This window comes from Artibeus jamaicensis, unplaced genomic scaffold, assembly GCF_021234435.1.
Source record: "Artibeus jamaicensis isolate MK-2021 breed Jamaican fruit bat unplaced genomic scaffold, CSHL_Jam_final scaffold_1283, whole genome shotgun sequence".
NCBI classification, from domain to species: Eukaryota; Metazoa; Chordata; class Mammalia; order Chiroptera; family Phyllostomidae; genus Artibeus; species Artibeus jamaicensis.
In genome coordinates this window covers 11,176,612-11,197,051 of record NW_026522028.1, presented here as the reverse complement: position 1 = coordinate 11,197,051, position 20,440 = coordinate 11,176,612, and the positions used below count along the sequence as shown (strand labels likewise).

The 20,440-nt window shown below is 39.7% G+C and overlaps 1 protein-coding gene across 3 annotated transcripts in view; it reads left to right on the top strand.

Annotated features, from left to right (window-relative positions):
• Nucleotides 1–20,440, top strand: part of POLA1 (DNA polymerase alpha 1, catalytic subunit) — a 303,248-nt gene that overhangs the window by 138,780 nt on the left and 144,028 nt on the right. For all 3 annotated transcript variants that reach the window (XM_037142925.2, XM_053655776.1, XM_037142924.2), the window contains 2 exons: nucleotides 7,909–8,087; nucleotides 9,675–9,806. In XM_037142925.2, the coding sequence (XP_036998820.2) occupies nucleotides 7,909–8,087; nucleotides 9,675–9,806 (311 nt within the window). The remainder of the gene's footprint in view (nucleotides 1–7,908; nucleotides 8,088–9,674; nucleotides 9,807–20,440) is intronic.

Sequence of the window (20,440 nt, the reverse complement as noted above, 5' to 3'; positions counted from 1 at the left end):
CTGGAGTGCAGGACAGCAAGCACGTGTTGGTCACCAGAACGATCTGTAGAAAACATGGAAGTGCACCAGGCAGATCTCGCAGGCAGTTGCTCCCTGCCCTACTCAGGAGCTGCGTTTTGATCTGCATCCTTTATTCCTCTGCCCCGAGTGCAAAATTAGGGTGGCTGTTCTTCACTAGGGGATTCAAGGCCCCTGTTATCAGTGCTCACGTAGCCTGCAGTTTTAGAGAAGAGGAGGGAGGAGGTGGGAAAGTATAAGGGGAGTGTTAGGGGGTGCGTGGTTTCTAAGAGGTGAAGCCATAGGTATAAAATTACTGTAATTTGTTTTTAAAATCTAAATCTGTTTTCTTTATATATAAAAAAAAACTGCAGTTAGTGAACTGACACTGTTAAATAAATTGAAGTGTAAAAATGTATACATAAAATACAAGCCCTCCAACTGCCTAATCACAGACATAAAATAATTCGCTTGCTTTTAATGTAGTTTTTATCTTTGATTAATGAAATGCATTGCAGTGTGGAAACTTTACCGAAGTTTGAGATTTTGTCCTTTTAGTTCATACAAAGCAATCAGGAAGAATGGCATGATTTCATTTAGGAAAATTAGTAAGGTCATGATTTCTTATTTTTAAGATTCTTTTGTGGAGAGCAACTATATTTTTCCACTACCTTTTTCTTTTTCTATTGCTTTTATACTGCTTTCCTCAAAATGAAAGGCGAGCATCAAGTGTTGGTTTTATCCTGTGGCTTCACTTTGGAAATTCTGCATTTCTTCCCGTGAAGATACCTCCTGAAGTCTGTCTGGTGGCATGTTGTATGGCCAGGTGTTCTGTACGGGAAGGCCATTTTAGTAAAAAGGAGAGAGGATAGTCTATTAAATGAGCGAATGAGTCTGTTGAATTGAAAGAGAATGATTTGTTCTCTCTAATAACTAATGGTGCTCATTATCCCACAGTAAAATGTGTATCATTTTTCTGAAATCCATGCAAGATTATTGCTACTGGGCTTCAATAAAGCAAAATTTTACTCTTTTCTATCTGTGAATAGGACAAAAAAATAGAGTATTACTCTTTTATACAATAGCCCCATAGGAAACATGGTCACTAAAACTTGGAACTCTTAGCTTTTGTTCTCCAGACTGTAGGTTTTTTTTCTCTCTTGTTCTAATGAAAGTTCTCTGTATTCTGTGGATCAAATATTCACAGTGTGCACCAACATCCAGATGGTCTTCTGTACCTGGCAAAACAGGCCAGTGCGGAGAACAGTCGAAAGTTCATTCCTGAATTTCATTTTTTAATATGTGTATATTTCATGTATAATGATACTTAAGAATTATGTGATACCTTTCCTCCAGTGAGTGATGACTTGTACGATACCTGTCAAGTACATTTCTTCATGGTCAGTTATAAAATTCCAGGCCTTTATCTATACAGGCAGTTTTCTTATTGGTCCTGAGAAATTACCGATGTTTGAAGAATATGAGAATTTAAAATTTAATTTAATCTCTGAAAGCAGTGCTTAAAACAAGACAGAGCACACATAACCCAGTATGTTCCTGGGTTAAATGAGAAAGTATAAAAATTCCCTTTCTTGAAAAATGGTATGTCACTCACTGTATAGAAGGTAGTTTCTGCTCAATAGACAGGATCTGGTACCATCTTCTAAGAAATAAGTGCAACAGGGAGCCAGGTGATGTTTGGGGTACCTTTGACAGGCTCGGGAGAGATATCTACAAAAGTTGGGAAGCGGAATGAGTACAGGTGCTTGGGAGTAGAACAGCGTCACCCATAGTTGCCTCAGGCATCACTTTATCAAACAAGACTTTTTTTCCGTGATTAGGTTCTTAGAAGAATGTTCATACTTGATTGTCATTTCCAAACCTTACATATTTTCTATAAATTAATAGTAAAATTTAAAAAAGTGAAGTCACACCAAAAGCAAAGTAGCATATTAAGTCTTGTCAGTTGATAAGAACCGCCACTTAGAGGATGGAGCGCCATTCCAAGTGCATTGTCAAATGGCTCATGTTCTCAGTCCACTTTTGCATTCATTGAGTGGATTGATATTGAAGACCTGCTGTGCTCAGCATCTTAATGGGCGCTGTGTGGGGTACAAAGTTGTCAGCCGTGGCTCCTTTACTCAAATTACAGCCCCGTGGGGCTGTTGAACCATTACTGTTGTTGGGAAGTCTAGGGGATAACATAGTGCATGTCCCAAAAGAGGTAAAATAAAGGATTATTGACATTCAGGGGAAGCATAGACCACTTTTAGCCTCACTGGGAAGAGTGTATAGAATCAGAGGCATTGTGGGAATACGCTGTGGAGAGGCCAATATGGAGTGGGGAATGGTGTCTGTCCCCACCTCGAACCAATTTTTCCAGCCCATTGACACCTCATTCATGGGGTAACTCATGCCATGTCAGCCACTCCTCACGGCACCAACATCATATTGGGTTGGTCAAAAAGTCCGTTTATTTTTTTTTCTGTAAAATAAAAGACACATTTTTATTTTCGCCTATAACTTTATTGATTGGATATTTTGAGTGTGTTGGCTACTCCCGCTATTGGCTTCTACTGGGTAGAAGCCAGGAGTGCTGCTAAACATCTTCCAATGCATAAGACAGCTCCACAGCAAAGAATTGCTTGGCCAAAATGTCAGTAGTACCAAAAAACTTTGCAAACCACACTTGACAGGTTTGATCAGACACAGCACTTTCTGTATACACTGCACAAGTCTCTTTTTATTTTTTGCATTTCAGTTGCATTTTTACCTTTCTCAAAATAATAAAGCATAATATAGCAAAATATTGTATATTTTCTTCCATCTTCAGTACTAAAATGGCTGCACAAAAATTCATCAATTTTCCTAAGTTTTTTTAAATGCATGCTGATATGACAGCTGTCGGAATACAGTCTAACAAAATTGTTTTGAGTGATGTTAAAGACCACTAAACGTTACTAGAGCCATTGCACGGAAAAAACCAAATGAACTTTCTGACCAACCCAATGTAACATATGAGGTCTGCTCAGAAAGTATTCAGCCATTTGCTGTGAAAAATATAGACAATTATTGAGGAAGATACAAGATACAAGAAACATTCTACATAGGACAATGATGCCTCAGTCCCTTCAAGTAGGCACCTTGGGACCTCATACAGTTCTTCCCATCACTATCAGTTGTCCCGTTGTATTTTCCTGATTCTCTCTATGGTCTGAAATCTCTTCCCTTTCAAAGGGGGTTTTAGTTTTGGGAAAAGCCAAAGTCGCAGGGCACCAAATCTGGGCTGTAGGGGGCCTGAGTCACCTGGGTGATTTGATGTTTAGCCAAAAAAAAAAAAAAATCCCTGCACAAGATGTGATTCATGATCAAGCACGTTGTCACGATGAAGCTGCCAATCGCCAGTTGCCTATAGCTGAATCCTTCTGAATCATCCGAATAGTTTCTGTGGAGGAATGTTCAAGCTTCACACAAAATTTGATGCAGATTTGTTACTCCACTTGCTCAGTCATTTTGAATGTGATGGCCACACAGTACACATGCTCATTCAATGGTGTCTACCCCCCTGCTGACTAATACAGTGGTCATCATTGTTCACACATGCGCATTCCAGTCCACTTTCCTTGGCTGCCAGGTTACATCTATGTTGCGTAAACTGTTTTCAGTCTATTAACAATGGCTGGATGTTTCCTGGACAGACCTTGTATGTCATTGCTTTGCTGCCAAGTTTTTTAGCTACATACAGAAAAGTATGCAAAACCTAACTGAACAGCTTGATGCATTTTCACAAACATATGCTATTATAGTCAGCACTGAGCCTCAAGCCAACAGTTTATGACTACATCCCCAAGAGCTTTTTGTGTTCAGCTTGTTTCACTTAGCAGTTTGTGAGATTCATCCATCTTTTTGCATCTATTAGATAATTTGCAACTATAGTTGATGCAATTCTTTCTCATTGCTGAGTATTATTTCATGGTAGATATCAGTTTATTCATTCTCATGTTGATGGACATCTGAATTGTTACCAATTTCAGGTTATTAAGAATAAAAGCTGCTAGAGTATTCATTTAATCATACTAAATTTTCAGTTTATATATTCTTCTCTAGGTCCGGATATATGAAACCCTGGATTCATACAAGACAAATTATTTGTTTCCTAAAAGAAAATTTTAGGAAAATTTCACAGTAGGATTTCATTAATTAGCTTCCCTAGTAGTTAGTCCTATTACAAACAATTGCTTCGGAATACCAGTTACTGTACTTGTTTGGAGTTTCATTCATATGGATTTTTCCCTTTTGCTCACTTCTGTGAACATATATAATTGGTTTACTGTAGCCGTAGCCAGTTTACAATGATATTAATAGAGACCTTGTCTTTTAGAGGAAGAAAATTATTTGCTCAAATGTATTTAGCCTCACTCTCAGCCGTGTTTGGAACTTGAGTTTCAAACAGTGTAAATATTTCTTCAGGAATGGGGGCATGTGAACATTCTAAAAACATGTATTTTACGAGGATTAGAAAGTACAGTGATAGGAAAAATGATTTTGTGCTAAATATCACATTGGAGGTATGTGTGACAAGAATATGATGATCGTAGTAAAAAACAGTATTGCTGAACTCCTCCACCCCAATGCCTATGATGTTACTTTCTATAAATACTTCTTGAAACATGAGAGTTTTGATCTTGTTGCCAGAATAATGTGAGATCCTATAAATTTTCTAATTATAAATGATAGTATTTTCATTTTATTCTACTGGCCTTTCTGCCCCACCCTCAAGAAAAATTGGTGTGATGAGATCACTATAAGTCACAGTATTGAATTACGGCACACGTGATTTCTGTTTATCGTGGGGAAAACTGTTGTTTCCCTAGAGATCTGGTGCCAAGCCCAAGCAGGCTGCTGCTCCTTTTATCCTGTGCCGGACCAAATGATCAAAGTCACCTGTTGAGAGCTAGTCTAGTAGAAGTGCAAGTTCCTTTTCTCAAATGGGGGATAAAGTTTATTTCTTTAAGCCAGTTCAGAGAGAGCATCATAAAGATTTTGCTTTCATGTGTCATTTCTGGCAAAAATATCTAATTTTGGAGAGACAATAATTAACAAATGGAGTTCTATGTAGCTGCTCCTTTTGCCCATTTAAGAATTCAGATTCTACCTCTAGGTGGCAGCACCAGATACTTTTTTTTCCTGTTGTTTTACTACAGCCTTAATGAGTCATGTATAAGCAGGAAAACTTTTTAAGTCTCCTGAACTTCAAAATAAGCTGTTTATTGTCAGTTTTGTGAGGATTTTGAAAAATCAAGGGAGGGCCTGTTTAAGCCTGGATTTTGACCTTTAAAAAAAAGATTCTGACGGCAGCGATCCTTATTTTTTTTAGCATGACATTACATGTTTTCTTTAAAAGATTTAATGTAGCCCTCTGTGATTTGCCTGTTGAACTTACAATTGCTCTCCCAAGAAAATACCATTTCATGACATTTTTATATCCAAGTAACTTGTACAAGGATCATTACATACCTAATATTTCAAGGTAATTACAGTATTTTCTCCCTTTATATATTAAAAGTATAACATTGACTTATGAGCAAGAGTACCAAGATGAAGAAGTCCCTTTTCTTGAAAAAAATCAGCTTGGGAATAGTAAATCTGAAGCAATCAACTAAGCCAGTTGGCTTTGCTATATCCATGGGGAGATAAGAGTTGTTTCTGATGTGGATGTTTAAAGTAGACATTTCCTAAGTTCTGATATCTTCCCATAATTTTTACCTACTTCTTGGGCTTTTCTCCATAAGTAGCAAGGTAGGTAGCCTGTGTCCCGTTGGGCTTACTCAGCAGGTAGCCTGGCCAGGTCTCAGATGCACTAAGTGGACCACAGCTGGTGGAGAAGCCTGGAAAGAGCTTTCACCGCCTCCCTATCACAGTCCGGCCAGTTCTGCACATGTGCAAAGCTCGCGTTTCGTTCCTTGATTTTTCAGGTTGTTAAAATACCTTGTCTTTCAGAAAATCCTTGCTTATTTTTTTATTTAACTTTTGAGTAACAGCTTGGAAATCGATGAATAATGACAGCATCAGAGTAAAAGTGAACCGGCATCCTCATAATCACAAATAAAGCAAGATGTTGTGTGAATACAGTTGGATTCACAACTAGAGTTTAAGAAATTTGCAAGTTACCCTTCACTGTAGAGAAGAAATGACATCATTCAATGGGCATGGTGTCTTGCACTCAGTTCCTCTGCCCCTTCCTCACATGCTTCGCTAATTTGCTATGTCTCTTAGGGGATTGGTAACTTGTAAACTAAAAATGTGTAGTGAGTCTTGGGGCCAAGTGACCTGTGTGACAGTAATTCACGTCACTAGCCAAGAACCATTTTTCAAGTTGTTTTGAATGTGTATTCTTTGTTCTTCTTATATATACGCTATCATGGTAGAAAATAGTTACTTTGATCAGTTCCTACAAAGAGCAGCTGTTAACTGGCTATGCAGCATGAATGTGTGTTTCATATTCCAAATACATCATCTTGAATGAATATAGTCTGGATTAAATGATAGTCATCCATTCTTTTACTTTTTTCATTCGTATGACATTTACTGAGTCTTTACCACGTGCCAGGCACCATTGAAAAGTTTGTCCTCTGATGTCCTATTTCAACTTCAAAAGTGTACATCCACTTTGCGGGTGAGCAGACTGGAAATCAAAGTGTCAGCTTTATTCATTGTTCAGCACCTTCCCCTGTGTCCGAGTTAGCCTCCAGTCTTTCCAAATTGCTAGATGTCACTTGACAATTGGCCCAATAGGATTTAGGATCTTGTCACTGATTTCTGAAAACATCTGTTAGGTTATCTACTAGTGCAGCTATTGATTGAGTCAAATCAAGTTTTATGTGTTTTTGATATTTGAACTTATTGCTCAGTAATGTTTTATATTACTTACTTACTTTTATACTAAAATAAATAGGATTGTTTTCCTTAGATTTCTAAACAGCCTAGAATTCTTAGGGATTGCTAAGTTACACTTTCAAGAAAATACTGTAAGATATAGTATGGAGTGATTATCTTGAAGTATAAATTGAAATAAAGGATTTTTGAGAGATATGCTTTGACCAAAGGTAAATTAAATTGGTTGATCCTCAAATGTTTATTTTCTCAAGTGATTTGCAGAAACATGATAGCATAAACTATGCATCAATTGATTTCGTGTGTTATTTTGATTGCAATATGGAAGGTATATTTGGTTTCAGGATTGTTGGGGACATTTTGTCCTATAAGATCTGTAGATTCATTGTTTTTCACATATTTTAAACTTCTGAATTCAGAACACCGAGAAAAAAAAGACTCATATCGTGTTTTGTCTCATATGCTGCTACTGAATTTTAACCACTGAATTAGATTGCAACCTACATGCTGTTAACTACTGAGCCAAGATTAATCGACCACTGCATTGAAATCAGGATTAGCAGTTGTGCCTGCACTTGAAGAAGTTGTAATAGCAGTGAACTTGTTTTCTTTAATGGGATTTTTAGTCTCTATTCTCAGTTTTAATGGCAGCACTTTGACTTTAAGAGGTTTTCTTAGGAACAATGAAAATTTATTTGTGATTTCACTGTAAGAAATACTGAAACCATCCTATAGAAGTAGTTAGTTGCTTCCAAACCCAAATGTCCACTGGCATATTTCTGCATTAATGCTGTTTACTTATTTCATTTATAATGTCTTATGAAAAGAGATATTTATCCATGTGATGTGAGCCTCTATCTTGAATTCAAATGATTGTGTGTGTGTGTGTGTGTGTGTGTGTGTGTGTGAATTTAAAATTATTCTTTTGTGAGTTTTTGGGGGGGGTAATTTTTTGGATATGGGAATTCAAATAATTTTACATTTCTGAATTTGTTTTGTTTTCTTTTGTATCAATAGGACTTGACCCCACCCAATTTAAAGTCCATCATTATCATAAAGATGAAGAGAACGATGCTCTACTCGGCGGACCAGCGCAGCTCACAGATGAGGAGAAATACAGGGACTGCGATAGATTTAAATGTCCCTGCCCTGAATGTGGAACTGAGAATATTTACGATAGTGTCTTCGAGAGTTCGGTTAGTTATTTCTTTTTGTTTCCTGTTTTCATTTTGTGAGTAGACTAGTATAAAGGCCTTTTCTCCCCAGTATAGGTTTAAAAAGGAAAAAAACGTTGTTTTTATGTGTTTAATACTGCTTTTGGCTTACTAGAGTGCTTGGCCTTGGTTTTTAAATGAAGTCTTTTAAAATATCTAGATTATCCTAAAGTATTTTTATTGTAATTCCTTAATTAGTAACCTGTATTTCCTCACTCCCAACCCAATTTATTAAGACTTAGAGCAATATTTTTCTGTATCTTAAATCAAGTTAATGGGAACTACGTGTTTTGGGGAAGTTTTTGCTTATCTTTACACATCCCACTTGCCTCCTTTTTGACAAAGGTACTCTGATTATCTTGTCTGCTGTCTTTGTGTATCAGACACTTAAGAAGTCACAGGGAGACATTCCTTTCAAGAAGTACTGCCAAAAAATGTATCATTGACCTTGGATCAGAAGTTGAAACCTGGCCAATTTACTTGATTCCACTGCAAGTGTTATACATGTATGAGCCATTGGCAAATGAGTAGGCAGCGGAACCGTGTAAAAACCTTGAAACGGAGAGAAAAATGCATCCTTTATCTAAATTAAAAGTAATTATTTTAAGTTAATTTGGACAAACAGCAGATGTTTTGCATTTTTTTGAATCAAAACAAAGCAGTCTTTGGAAGCAAGTGCAAGGAAGAGGCAGACGCAGATCAGCAATACTTGCTAAATCCTTGAGTTTTGCTTCATTACAGCTGTAAATAAGATAGTTAATTGCATGGAGGCTTGACGACTTGCAGATGGGCTAACTGTGGAAGAGCCGATGTCAAGCTCTGAAATCTCTTCCACCTGGAATTGCTTAGCGTGGCGGGCAGGGTTATGTACCAGATTGGAGCAGGAAACCAAGATGTTTAAGTATCAAGAAGAAAAACACATGCTCCAGAAACCCCAGCAGTTTCCCTATATGTTTGCTTTGTCTTCGTTCGAAATAAAACAAAACATGACGTTTTCTCCAACTACTAAGAGTTAATTCTTTCAAATGCCTACTCCTCCTGCTTTCCTTCCCCCATATACATTTTATAGGGGGTAGGAATTTTAGATTTGCGAAGCTGACAAAACATGATTGCTTTGTGGTGTAACACTTAATTTTTCGGCTTTATTCTTAAATTTAAGTTGATGATATGAAAGCACACTAATGTCATTAGTGCTGTTGCTTTATGCTCAAGTTTGGAATGAATGAGGGCAAGTTTAAATTTTTGATATGTCTAAAAAGGACGTTTATTTCTAATAACCTCACTTCACTGGTATTTTCACAGGGAAAATTAATGTATCCATAGGGTCTGTCATGTATGGAAGTTAAAACAAATAAGTGATTTTAGGGTTTTCCCTTCAACTTTATACTTCGATATGATGGTGGAAAAAAAATGTGGAAGGTTTATGTGGCTAAGGGGATCTTTGGGAGGAAAGCAGTTGAAGAAATAGAGCCAGAAACTCACCAGTAAAATGAGTGATAGCATGTGAGTTTTTAAGCACAGGCCACCTTTTCTAACCTTTTGTGTACCTGTCTGACTTGACTTCTACAGGGAACTGATATGGAGCCCAGCTTGTATCGTTGCAGTAACATCACCTGTAAGGCTTCACCTCTGAACTCTGTGGTGCAGATGAGCAACAAATTGATCTTGGATATTAGACGTTACATTAAAAAATACTATGAGGTAAGTATCCAGAATGACTTTTTCACACACACAGCTTACTTGTTATAAAATAAAACAATGTGGTTTTGTATTTTTGTTTTTCTCATGAAACTAAAATTTTTATTACTCTTGGGAGGAAAATGATTTGCTTTTCCATTGGGTATTACATCTCTTTCAGAGAAATACTTTAAATAATATATTTTTTTTGCTTTTAAGGAAAAACAAGGGTATATAATGGGGAAATGTTTTAAGTTATTGTTACCTAAATAAGACTAAATTCAATGGTCACTCAGCTCTTTGGACAAAGGAGGTAAACTCAGTGTTGCCTGTCTTTGGCGAGTAGAGTCGTAACATCATGTGTGCTGATTTTAATAAATGAAGACTTTGTGTTTATGTGGCCATTGAAACTATTTCATAGCTTAGTTGTCCGAGGAGATAAAACTAAAAATCTTTTAAATTTAAATGCAATTTGTCTGGTTTCTTAAATGCCAGAACAGTGAACGATCTGTCTGTGTTAAAAAGGCTTTTTTTCAAAGTTTTTGTTTCACTTTTAACAATTTCATATGTGTGAGTTTTTTTTTTGTCTCTTCAAAGTCTACATTTACCGTTTGGTTTTTCTTAGTGTTGCATTGTGTCATTTGGTACCTAAGCAAAATTTCTATTACTTGAAACTTCACTGTAACTTATTTAAAGAGGCTACATTAGCATTTCCAAAAGAAGGTCAGGTTCCATTAAGTAACACCCCTAACTCTGATCAGTCCTCTTTTTATAATTTCTACTCATATGTTAGTTAACAAAGAACATAGCATTTTCCCATTTAAAATGGATCTCATGAAATGAAAACGGAGTATTAGATCAGTAAGACGAAAAGTGGAAACAGTTCCCGGTATCGTCCTGTTGGAGTAGAATCATTTGTATTTGTCCAAAATCCCCAAAACCCCAAGTAAGTTCGCTTGAAGATATTTTTGAAATAATAATTATGGCTACATTTTGGGAAATCTGCAACATTTCAGTGAATAATGAACAGTTGGATGGGGATGAAGGTTATCTGTGGGTTCACATTCCGCAGATGAGATGTTCTGCACATGAAATGTTAGGCCTTTATTTAGCATGAAGAGCCCAAATCAAAACTATTCAGCTCATTTACAGACCTCACTGAGCAGAGCATGATTCCTGACTCTTGGGAAGAATTCCGAGATTTCTCCCTGTGTTTAGTCTATGAAAATCTTCACCATGGAAATGTTAATACTAGAAGAAACTCCTCAATTCCCTTCTATAAGAAGGGACGATCTGTTTTGACTAAGTTGGGAGTAGGCAGAAAACTGATCTTCTCTATAGTAAGAAATACGCCCTAACTGAAAGATGGATCTGTAACCCATGTGTGTGCTGTGGTGGTAGTGGTTATATGACTATTTTTCAAGTTAAATCGCCTTGTTTTGTGGATCTAGCATTTGCTCCAATTGTCTGCCAGCCGTCTCACTAACAGCAAGTAACAGTTTTCTTGTAGTTACTGCCCACTTGATTGACTTTTTAAAAGGGATTTCTAGTGAAGATATTCCAATATCACTCTTAAAGTTGAAGATTGATATGACTAGCCTCAAAATCAGTGCCCCGTTTCTCTGCTTTCTGATCTTAGTTGTGTGATTCAATGGGGGAGGAAGAAACCCATTATTATTTTTATGGCTCCGTGGTGAACAAATGTTTCACATATTCTCAAGGCGCTTTTATACAGAAGGCTCGTGCACCTCTAGGTTCTACTTCATTGGTAGAACCTAGCTCTCTTTCCTCTTTACCCCAGACTTCAAAAAAACTTTTGCAGGGAGAGGGACATGGTGTTGAGTTTCTTTTTTATTGTGCCTCAAATGATAATGATTACAGTTGGTTCATTGTGCTGTACCCTAGTGCTGGTGGTCCAGCTGGAGATTAATACACCACGTGTACTGAAGACAAGGATAGTAAGTACACACATACCTCGTTTCGTTGTGCTCTGCTTTGCTGCGCTTGTGTTTTTCTACAAATTGAAGTTAAGACCCTCACCAGTGAAAGGATTATGGCTCCTTTTATTGAGATCCTTGCTTCATTGTGGTGATCTAGAACCGAACCCACAAGTATCTCTGAGGTCTGCACGTACTGAAACTAAGCGACTGTTCACTGAAGCTAATGTCCAAACGAGTTCCCTCTTGTTTTGCAAGTTAAAAAATACTACCCACTGGACATAAAAGTTGTCAGTAGGACTGAGAGCAAGTCTCACTATTTTTTTGTTTTCATTTTAGTTTTAGAATCACTTCAGGGAAAGCACAACTTACATGGAGAAAGGAAGGCATCTCCATAAAGCAGGAACTTCAGGAAGACAGTGGAGGAGTATGGTACTTGACCAAACACTGTAAACCTGCTAAGGAACATAGTTCTAGATCACCAAGAAACTGGACTATCAGGAACAAAGGGATAGAAGTTTAGGGTAACAAAATATACTTCTAAATCACTTTTTTTTCCCAAAACTACATCACATATTCTGTTATTTTATGTCATGAACAAACAGCACTGACTGAATAAATGTGGTGTAACAAGTATTAAAAATATTATGTATCTGAGAATTAGTCAAGATCATATCATACTGTTTTAATACTGACTCTGTTAATAGAGAGGAAATGCTTTTTTCTTTCTCCCCATATAGCAGTGATTGTATCCCTTGAATTCTTACTTCCTAGAACATGTAAATTTCAATAGACATTGACATACGAACAGCACCAAGCAGGATATTTTAAGTAATACAGAGCCTGGCACAAATAACGCCCCTATTTTATCGCAAAATCATAAGCATGTCATTCTGTAACATAACAATATTACACTCAAGCACGCCATAGGACATTTTAGGTGAAATGTTCACTCTAAATTATTATATCCATGTTATTATTGTACAAGGCACACTCAAGCAGGCCTTACTTCTGCTGGACTCTGTATATTAATTTCTTCAGAAGGAAAACAACTATAGTGCTTTATCCTGAGATTGTATGAAGCATTGAAAGACTTAGAGGCAGCACAGGAAGCTCTAGTTCAAAGTTGATTTTGTGACTTGGTTCTTGTTGGTCCCTCTGTCCCAAGTTCAAATTGAACTTTTTAAAAAAAAATTTTGGTGGGAGGAATCATAAAAAGTCCGTTTAAAGACTGTATTTCTAAGCTTTTAGGGATGTTTTTGAAAGATTCGATTTCAGTGTGGAAAATTGGTGTGTGCTTTCCTCCCCCCAAATTCTGCATCAGAGAGCAAATAGACACGCACACAGGCACACACACACACAGGGAGAGAAACACTAGCTAATCTAAATTGGGAAATGAAGAGGGCTTTTTTTAAGCATGAAAATTTCATCATCTTGTCAGCTGGCAGAATGCCTGCTGTGTGGATTCACAAAGGCTAAGAATTACACTTTCATGAAATTTTCCTCACTAACTGCCCTGGTTAATTTGAAAGATAACCCACTGTTCTAATTCATTCCTCAATTGGGCGGTGCAGGTTTTATCTTTGATCTGACAAAGCATTTGTGTTAATCGTTTTGGCCCTCCACTAGACACTCTTGGGATTGTGCTTTTACAATAAATGTGTCTGTGATAGCTCTTTAGTCTATTATACTTACAATAGATCCATAGAACTGGTAATTAATTCTCCACTGCTTTGGAAATGGGAAGAATAGGTGTAGCTCTGTCAAGTGCTTCTGGGAAGTTTGTTTAGCTGGTTCATTTTTGAAGTGTTCCCCTCAGCCAGCCATGAAACAGCCACAGAAGAGAGTCTGAGATTGGGACGCTGCCTACCCTGAAGACTGGCTCAGAAATGGGAACTCTGGCCCTTCTTGGTACCTGGGAGCGGGGGAGTGGCTTATATACTTTCCTCTCGAGTGTACTATTAGTTATTGTATAATATACACGAAAGCCTCATTTTAATACTTGAAGAGCCATCTGTCTCTAAAGGTGGGTAGTCAGCTGAAAGATGCTCCTGAACTCTCACTGATGGCTGATAGAGGTTTTTCAGTGTTTCAGTGGGCGAAATATATTCCGCACCAGACTTGCAGTTTCTAGCCGCTTGTTAAGGAGTATTACTTAGATCACTCCACTGTGATTTTTAAACATGGAGATGTTCTAGCCCTGCCCCTCTGGGACAGTAAACAGCTAGATGGTGCCATGCCTATGATAATTGTCAATTTATTGCTAGAACCAGAAATCGGTTCCTGAGTTCCTTAGAAATTTACTCCTGGTTTTACAGTCTCAAGATTTTTCTGAAGTAAGTTTGCTGAGGACCAGGGGCCCGTTCGTTCTTCTCTGTCTCATCTGTGACTCATGCTACAGCCCTTGCTCTCTGTAGTGTGTGCATTTTAATGTTCAGTAACCACAGGAACCCACAAATAAAGGTAACACTTTCTTATTTTTAAAAATTTTACACTGCCGTCACCTGGGAAGAAAGTTCATTAATGGTATAGAAGGTTCTCAGGTTAACACAGACTTCCACAGGGTTTTATAGTCGTGAAAGCAGGGACAAATAAAGCCCTTTGTCATTCTGCCTTCTGTATTCTGGTTGTACTGCTGGTTTCAGTATATGCCTTTCTCCAAGTTCATAGCCTTAATTTGTTTTCTGTCCTACCTGGGTTATCAGGCAAAGAGGCATTGGCCACAAATGTTTTTATCATGATACAAAACCACATCCTGCATGAACATCCTCTCATTGTCCTAATACCAGAATCTCTCTAACTCCATATGCTGTATAGTAAGTGGATGCCTAACTGTTGTTCTTCTCTTACTCCTGCCCTATCCCTGTATTTTTCTCCTTTACTTCTTAGTATATTAGTTGCAGCATAAGCCACATTAAAAAAATCTCTTTCAGACACACTTTTTTGAAGAATTCTAAAAATAATGAGCAGTGTGTGTTGCCTCATGATGCACAGACTTTCTTATGCTCACATGAGAATAAGGGAGCGTTTGACCAACGGCGCTGACCCTCAGGAACGTGGCACACGTGCAGGAGGGGGAGAGGGGTGCTTTATAGTGTACGGAGAATCCCTGTTCAACTGATTTTTTCATCTTTGCAAAAAAAAAAATGTTTGTTAATTCTGGAATGGATCTGCCTTCCTGGAAGACAAAATTAACAACCACCAAACATAATAATGTCGTTAAGTCAGAGACTGAATTGGAGGTCCCTTTCACTAACAGTGCAAGAAAGGTAGGGTGAAGTGTTGTAGAAAATATTTGCTCCACCAGAATACACAGCTATGCAGCATCACAGGCAACACGGCCCGTGCCGCCCGACAGTGCGTGACGAAGGATCATTTCTTCAGGAATTCACAAAACTTGATTCATAATTAAAGCTGCTAAATTAGAGCTGAAGCAGCCTCCAGCCCCATTGCTCTGTCCACCCTCAGCCATGGAAACACTAACAGGGCTACTCTCATTTCCGTTGCCCTGCGCTTTCCGGTATAGCACAGCGGCATGACCAGGCTAGATGGTGTAGGTGGATCTGTGGGTTTTAAAGCCATGCAATGATGTTCTGCAACTGTCTCCTGTTCTGCTGCCAATATTTGGTGTTCAATAACCCACAAAATTTCTCATTTCTTACCTGTGGTGATGTGGGCTGAGAGTTTTGAGGTGATCAGTTGTAATATGCAGTAGTCTCTAAGGTATATTAGTTCAAAAGAGTTTCAACTCTAAGCACTATTGGAATTATTGTTTATTTCCTTGCCTCTGCATTTATATTTAGAACATTTAAAAAGAATAAATTGTGTTTCTTTTTTGTAAAGACTCCTAACAGCATAATTATAAGTGGTACAAAAGGCACGCAAAGAAGCAATAGATATTCATCCCACCCATTCGGCGTCACAGGCCGCGCGATCCATGCTGCCTAGCGGTGCTTGCAGAAGGATCATTTCTTTGGGAACCCGTGGGACTCGTCCTAAATCTTACTGAAACAAAATGATGTGTTGAGAATGAGTATATCTTTTTCTCAGGTCTTTTTTTTTTTTTTTACTTTTATTGTTTACACTACTAGAAATATTCCCATTTATTTTTGGCATTACACCAGTTAGGCTAAGCATCAGTGACACCAATTGCATTTCTGAAATATGCCATTATAAAACCAGGGTCCATGGACGGGGGTTTGGTGTATCTTTATTAGTGAATGGCTGGCTTTTCTTTGGTGTGAATATCCAGTAAGCTGATCTTGAGTCAGGTAGACTTGGTACTGTGCCGTGGCGTGTTCTCATGGGAAAATTAAGCAGCAAGGGATTTGATGTCAGTTGGGGGAGAATCTCATGTGTAGGTGTATTTATTATTGAACCAATGTAAGTGAATAATAGGTCATGTTCCGTGCCCTCTACACAAACAGCTGGTGGTATGAATGTTAGCTGTTCTAGAGGAGTTCTAATAAGCTCCTCAGATCAGACACACCCATATATACTCCCTTCCTTTATGGAACAACCAACCGTTTACTCGTGCTCTCTGTATTTATCGCAACGCCTCTTTATCTTTGATGTCATTTACTCAGACTTTATGGCGTGGACCCTGTCTCTGGAGGCTCAGAACCAGAGCCTAATCATGAGAGAAACTATCAGGGACCCACCCCAAATGCTGAGGTGCCCTGGCCCTAGGAAACAGTGTTAGTGTTGCGTGTTAAGGACTGACCCCGGAGCTCAGAGAGATCTGAGCTTGGACCTTGTCATTCCCCACATATGCATGTTTACCCTCCTGAGGTTTTCGTTGGAGGTGGAGGCAGTTTATGGCCATTGTCCTCGCCTGTCCTTTCCTTACGTTCAGAACCTTGAGCACTTGGTTATGTCAATTTTGAGACCATCCACTGCTCGCCTCATAGTAGACTGTGGCGTTTTGTACTCTAACACCAAGGTCAGAGTGCCTGTCTACTCACTCACCCGTTCTGTAACTTGGGCTAGTTGCTGAACTTCTCCAGGCCTCAGTTTCATAGCCTGTCAGATGATGATAGTACTGGTACGTGCCATATAAGGAGAACTATATGGAGCGATGCATTTAAAGTGCTTAGAAAATGCATAGAGAGCACCCATTATTCCAATCTGAAATACAGTAGATGAACATAGCTCGTCTGTGTTCCTTTGTGTGCTCAGAACTCCCAGAGGCTCCATTCAGGGCTGGGGCCTTGCTGCCCCAGTCTTTCTGAGGTGGCATCTAGAAATATTCGAGATCTTGCTGCTCTCTGTGTCCTGTCCTGTCAGAATGACGTGACACTGTGCCGTGCTTTTCCTTGTGTCCCTCCCTGCAGTCTGCCAGTATGGGAGTTTCCTTTTTGGTGCTGGCGAATAGGTTCTCACAGTCAGCATTACAAAGGACACTGATAAGGGCAGCTTGGGGTAGTGGCTAAAAGCAAGGGAAGGCCACTAGACTCTACTGCTTCTAGGCCAGCACCCGATAGGGTACCTAACCTGTGGGCACTCAGGAAGAAGTTATTGAATGAATTCATGATATTCTGAGACGTTGGTACTGTCAAGTGACTCTCCCAGGTCATAGATAGTGGCATCAGGACTGTGACCATATTTGAGAACCCTAGTCCAGAATTCTGCACGTCATATATGGTGAGACAGCCATTTATGAATAATAAGTTGCTCACCATCTTCAATATGGCCACGTTTTCCATGGTATGCCATAAAACCTCAGGATTAGCATTATAAGCTGGGGCGTGTAATTAGCATTTAGACTGGCTGGGGCTTGAGTCCCGAGAGCTGATTAGAGCCACCCAGCAATGGACTAGTCAAACCATTGAAGGGAAGTCTGGGATTTCAGTGACTTCTGATAGGGTTCACCTGCTCTGAAGGGAAAATTGGAGGTTCTTTGAAATGCTGAGGAAATGCCATAGGAGTTGTCAGGTATCTGAAATCAAATGGGTAAAAACAGAAAACCACTTGTGCCAAAACAGTAGAATTTCTTTCTTCACTGTGATTTCTCAAACCGTGCGTATTTACAAAAAACTCAACTTCAGTTCTAACTCCAGTCATCTAGAACTACTGTGTTGTAGTAGAGTAAGAAACTGAACCAGAATAGATTTCATTTAACCTTTCAGAAGTGAGATTTTCACACCATTGACCTTGACTTCAAGGAACAAAATGGAACTCTCCATTCTCAGCTGCACATGTAAACGAGAGAGGGGAGGAGAGCACCCCAGACATGGCTGCCTCTCATATTTGGTTTGCCTAGAAAGTGTATGTTATGGTTCATGTGTGGCATTCGGCCCTTTGCAGATAGTTACAGATACAAATGTTCACATCGCCCTGTGCAGCTTAGTCTAGTGTTAAATGGAATAACTATACTTCTGTTCGGGAGGGAGTTCATTCAGCTGCCTTTCTGAGACACCGAAGAAAATGTCTCAAAAGCCTGGATTCCAGAAACGAATACTACTAATAAAAATCGGAGCGGCGGTATTTTCTAATGGATGAGTGTTCATTTTGTGCTTGGCATAAATCAGGAGTGGCTCCACCATATACCCATACCGACACTTATAATGTGTTGGTCTTAGCTTGGTTTTGAAAAACAAAGCTCATATGAGTCTCAGCACTCCCTCAGAATTGTTTCGGTGTGTTTTTACTATGTTCTAGCATATTATAACCCTTAGGAATTGTGGTTTGGGAAGTACGCTGTCCAGCTTGTTTTGTGAAAGGACCCTGCCCTCAGTCCGTCCGTACACTCAGGTGCACACACAGGTGCTTCTCCTTGGCCGGTTGAGAAGCTCCTCCCCTGGGAACCTAGATGACTTGCCAGCTCAGCTCTGCTCCCAGGCACCTAGTGCAGCTGCCCTTCAGTCTCTAAACCACCAGCAACGACTGATCAAGGGTTGTGGCAGGAAAAAAAAGCAAACCTGCCTGGGATTTACATCTGTGTGTATACTAAGGATTTGGAGAGCAGGTGGATGAGGTCACGTGTCATCTTTTTTTTTTTAATTTTTTTATTGATTATGCTGTTACAGTTGTTCTATTCCCCCTTTATTCCCCCTCCACCCTACCCCCCATCCCCACCATCACCCCCCCTTTAGTTTATGACCATGTGTCTCAAGTCCTTTAGATTCTATATTTCCCATGCTATTCTTGCCCCCCCATCTATTTTCTATCTACTGTCTATGCTACTTATTTTCTGTACCTTCTCCCCCCTTCTCCTCCTCCCACTTCCCTGTTGCTAACCCTCCTTGAGATCTTCATTTCTGTTTCCACTCCTGATCTAGCTGTCCTTTTAGTTTGCTTTCGTTTTAGGTGTGGTTGTTAATAACTGTGAGTTTGTTGTCCTTTCACTGTTGATGTTTCTTTAACTTCTTTTTCTTAGATAAGTCCCTTTAACATTTCATGTAATAAGGGCTTGGTGATGATGAACTCCTTGAATTTGATCTTATCTGAGAAGCACCTTATCTGTCCTTCCATTCTAAATGAAAGTTTTGCTGGATAGAGCAATCTTGGTTGTAGGTCTTTAGATTTCATGACTTGGAATACCTCTTTCCAGCCCCTTCTTGCCTGTAAGGTCTCTTTTGAGAAATCAGCTGACAGTCTGATGGGGACTCCTTTGTAGGTGACTGTCCCCTTAGCTCTTGCTGCTTCTAGGATTCTCTCCTTCATTTTAATCTTGGCTAATGTAATTACGATGTGCCTTGGTGTGTTCCTTCTTGGGTCCAACTTCTTTGGGACTCTCTGAGCTTCCTGGATTTCCTGGAAGTGTATTTCCTTTGCCAGGTTGGGGAAATTCTCCTTTATTATTTATTCAAATAAGTTTTCCACTGGTGGCTGTGCCTTTCCCCCTTCTGGTACCCCTATAATTCGGATGTTGGAGCGTTTAAAGATGTCCTGGAGGTTCCTAAGACTCTCCTCATTTCTTTGAATTCTTGCTTCTTGACTCTTTTCTGTTTGGCCATTATTTGCTTTCTTCTGGTCCACTCCATTGATTTGAGTCCCAGTTTCCTTTTCATTGCTATTGGTGTCCTGTGCAATTCCATTCATTTCAATTAGTTTCGCCTTCATATATTTGTCTAATTTGTCGGTATAATCAACCAGTTCTGTGAGGATCCTGATCACCAATGTTTTAAACTGTGTGTCTGTGAGTTTTGCTATTTCTTCATCGCTTAGATTTATTGGCTCTGGGGCTCTGAGATCCTCCTGCGCCATTCTTGGTCTGTTCGGGCCCTTTAACTGTGAGAAGCAGCGCCTTGGATTCCCAGGTCGCTGGGTTGTGACGCTATATGTGGGGGCGTGGCCAGAGCGGGGAAATGGCGACCCCGTCTGCCGCTTCTCACAGCTGGGTGCGGAGGAGCAGTGCCTTAGGTGGTTCACCTGGGCCAGGCCACTCAGAGTCGCTGGGTTATGACGCTGTATGTGGAGGTGGGGTCAGAGCAGGGAAACGGCCGCGCCCTCCACTGCCGCTTGCCGTGGGGACCTGTCGGCCCAGTCCAACCGCCCACTCCCTCGCCTGTCCACCTGCGCACAAATGCGCGACCTCAGTCAACACGCAGCCCCGGCCCAGCTGTCTCCCCCGCGGTCGCTCGCCTGGTTGCTCACTGGGTCGCTCACTAGGTCTGACCCTGCGCCTGGATTCCGCAGGCCTGAGTGTGTCTGGCCGAGTCCTCCTGTGCAACCCTGCTCCGCCAGCCGCTGGTTTCGCCCCTTACCGGTCAGGCTGAA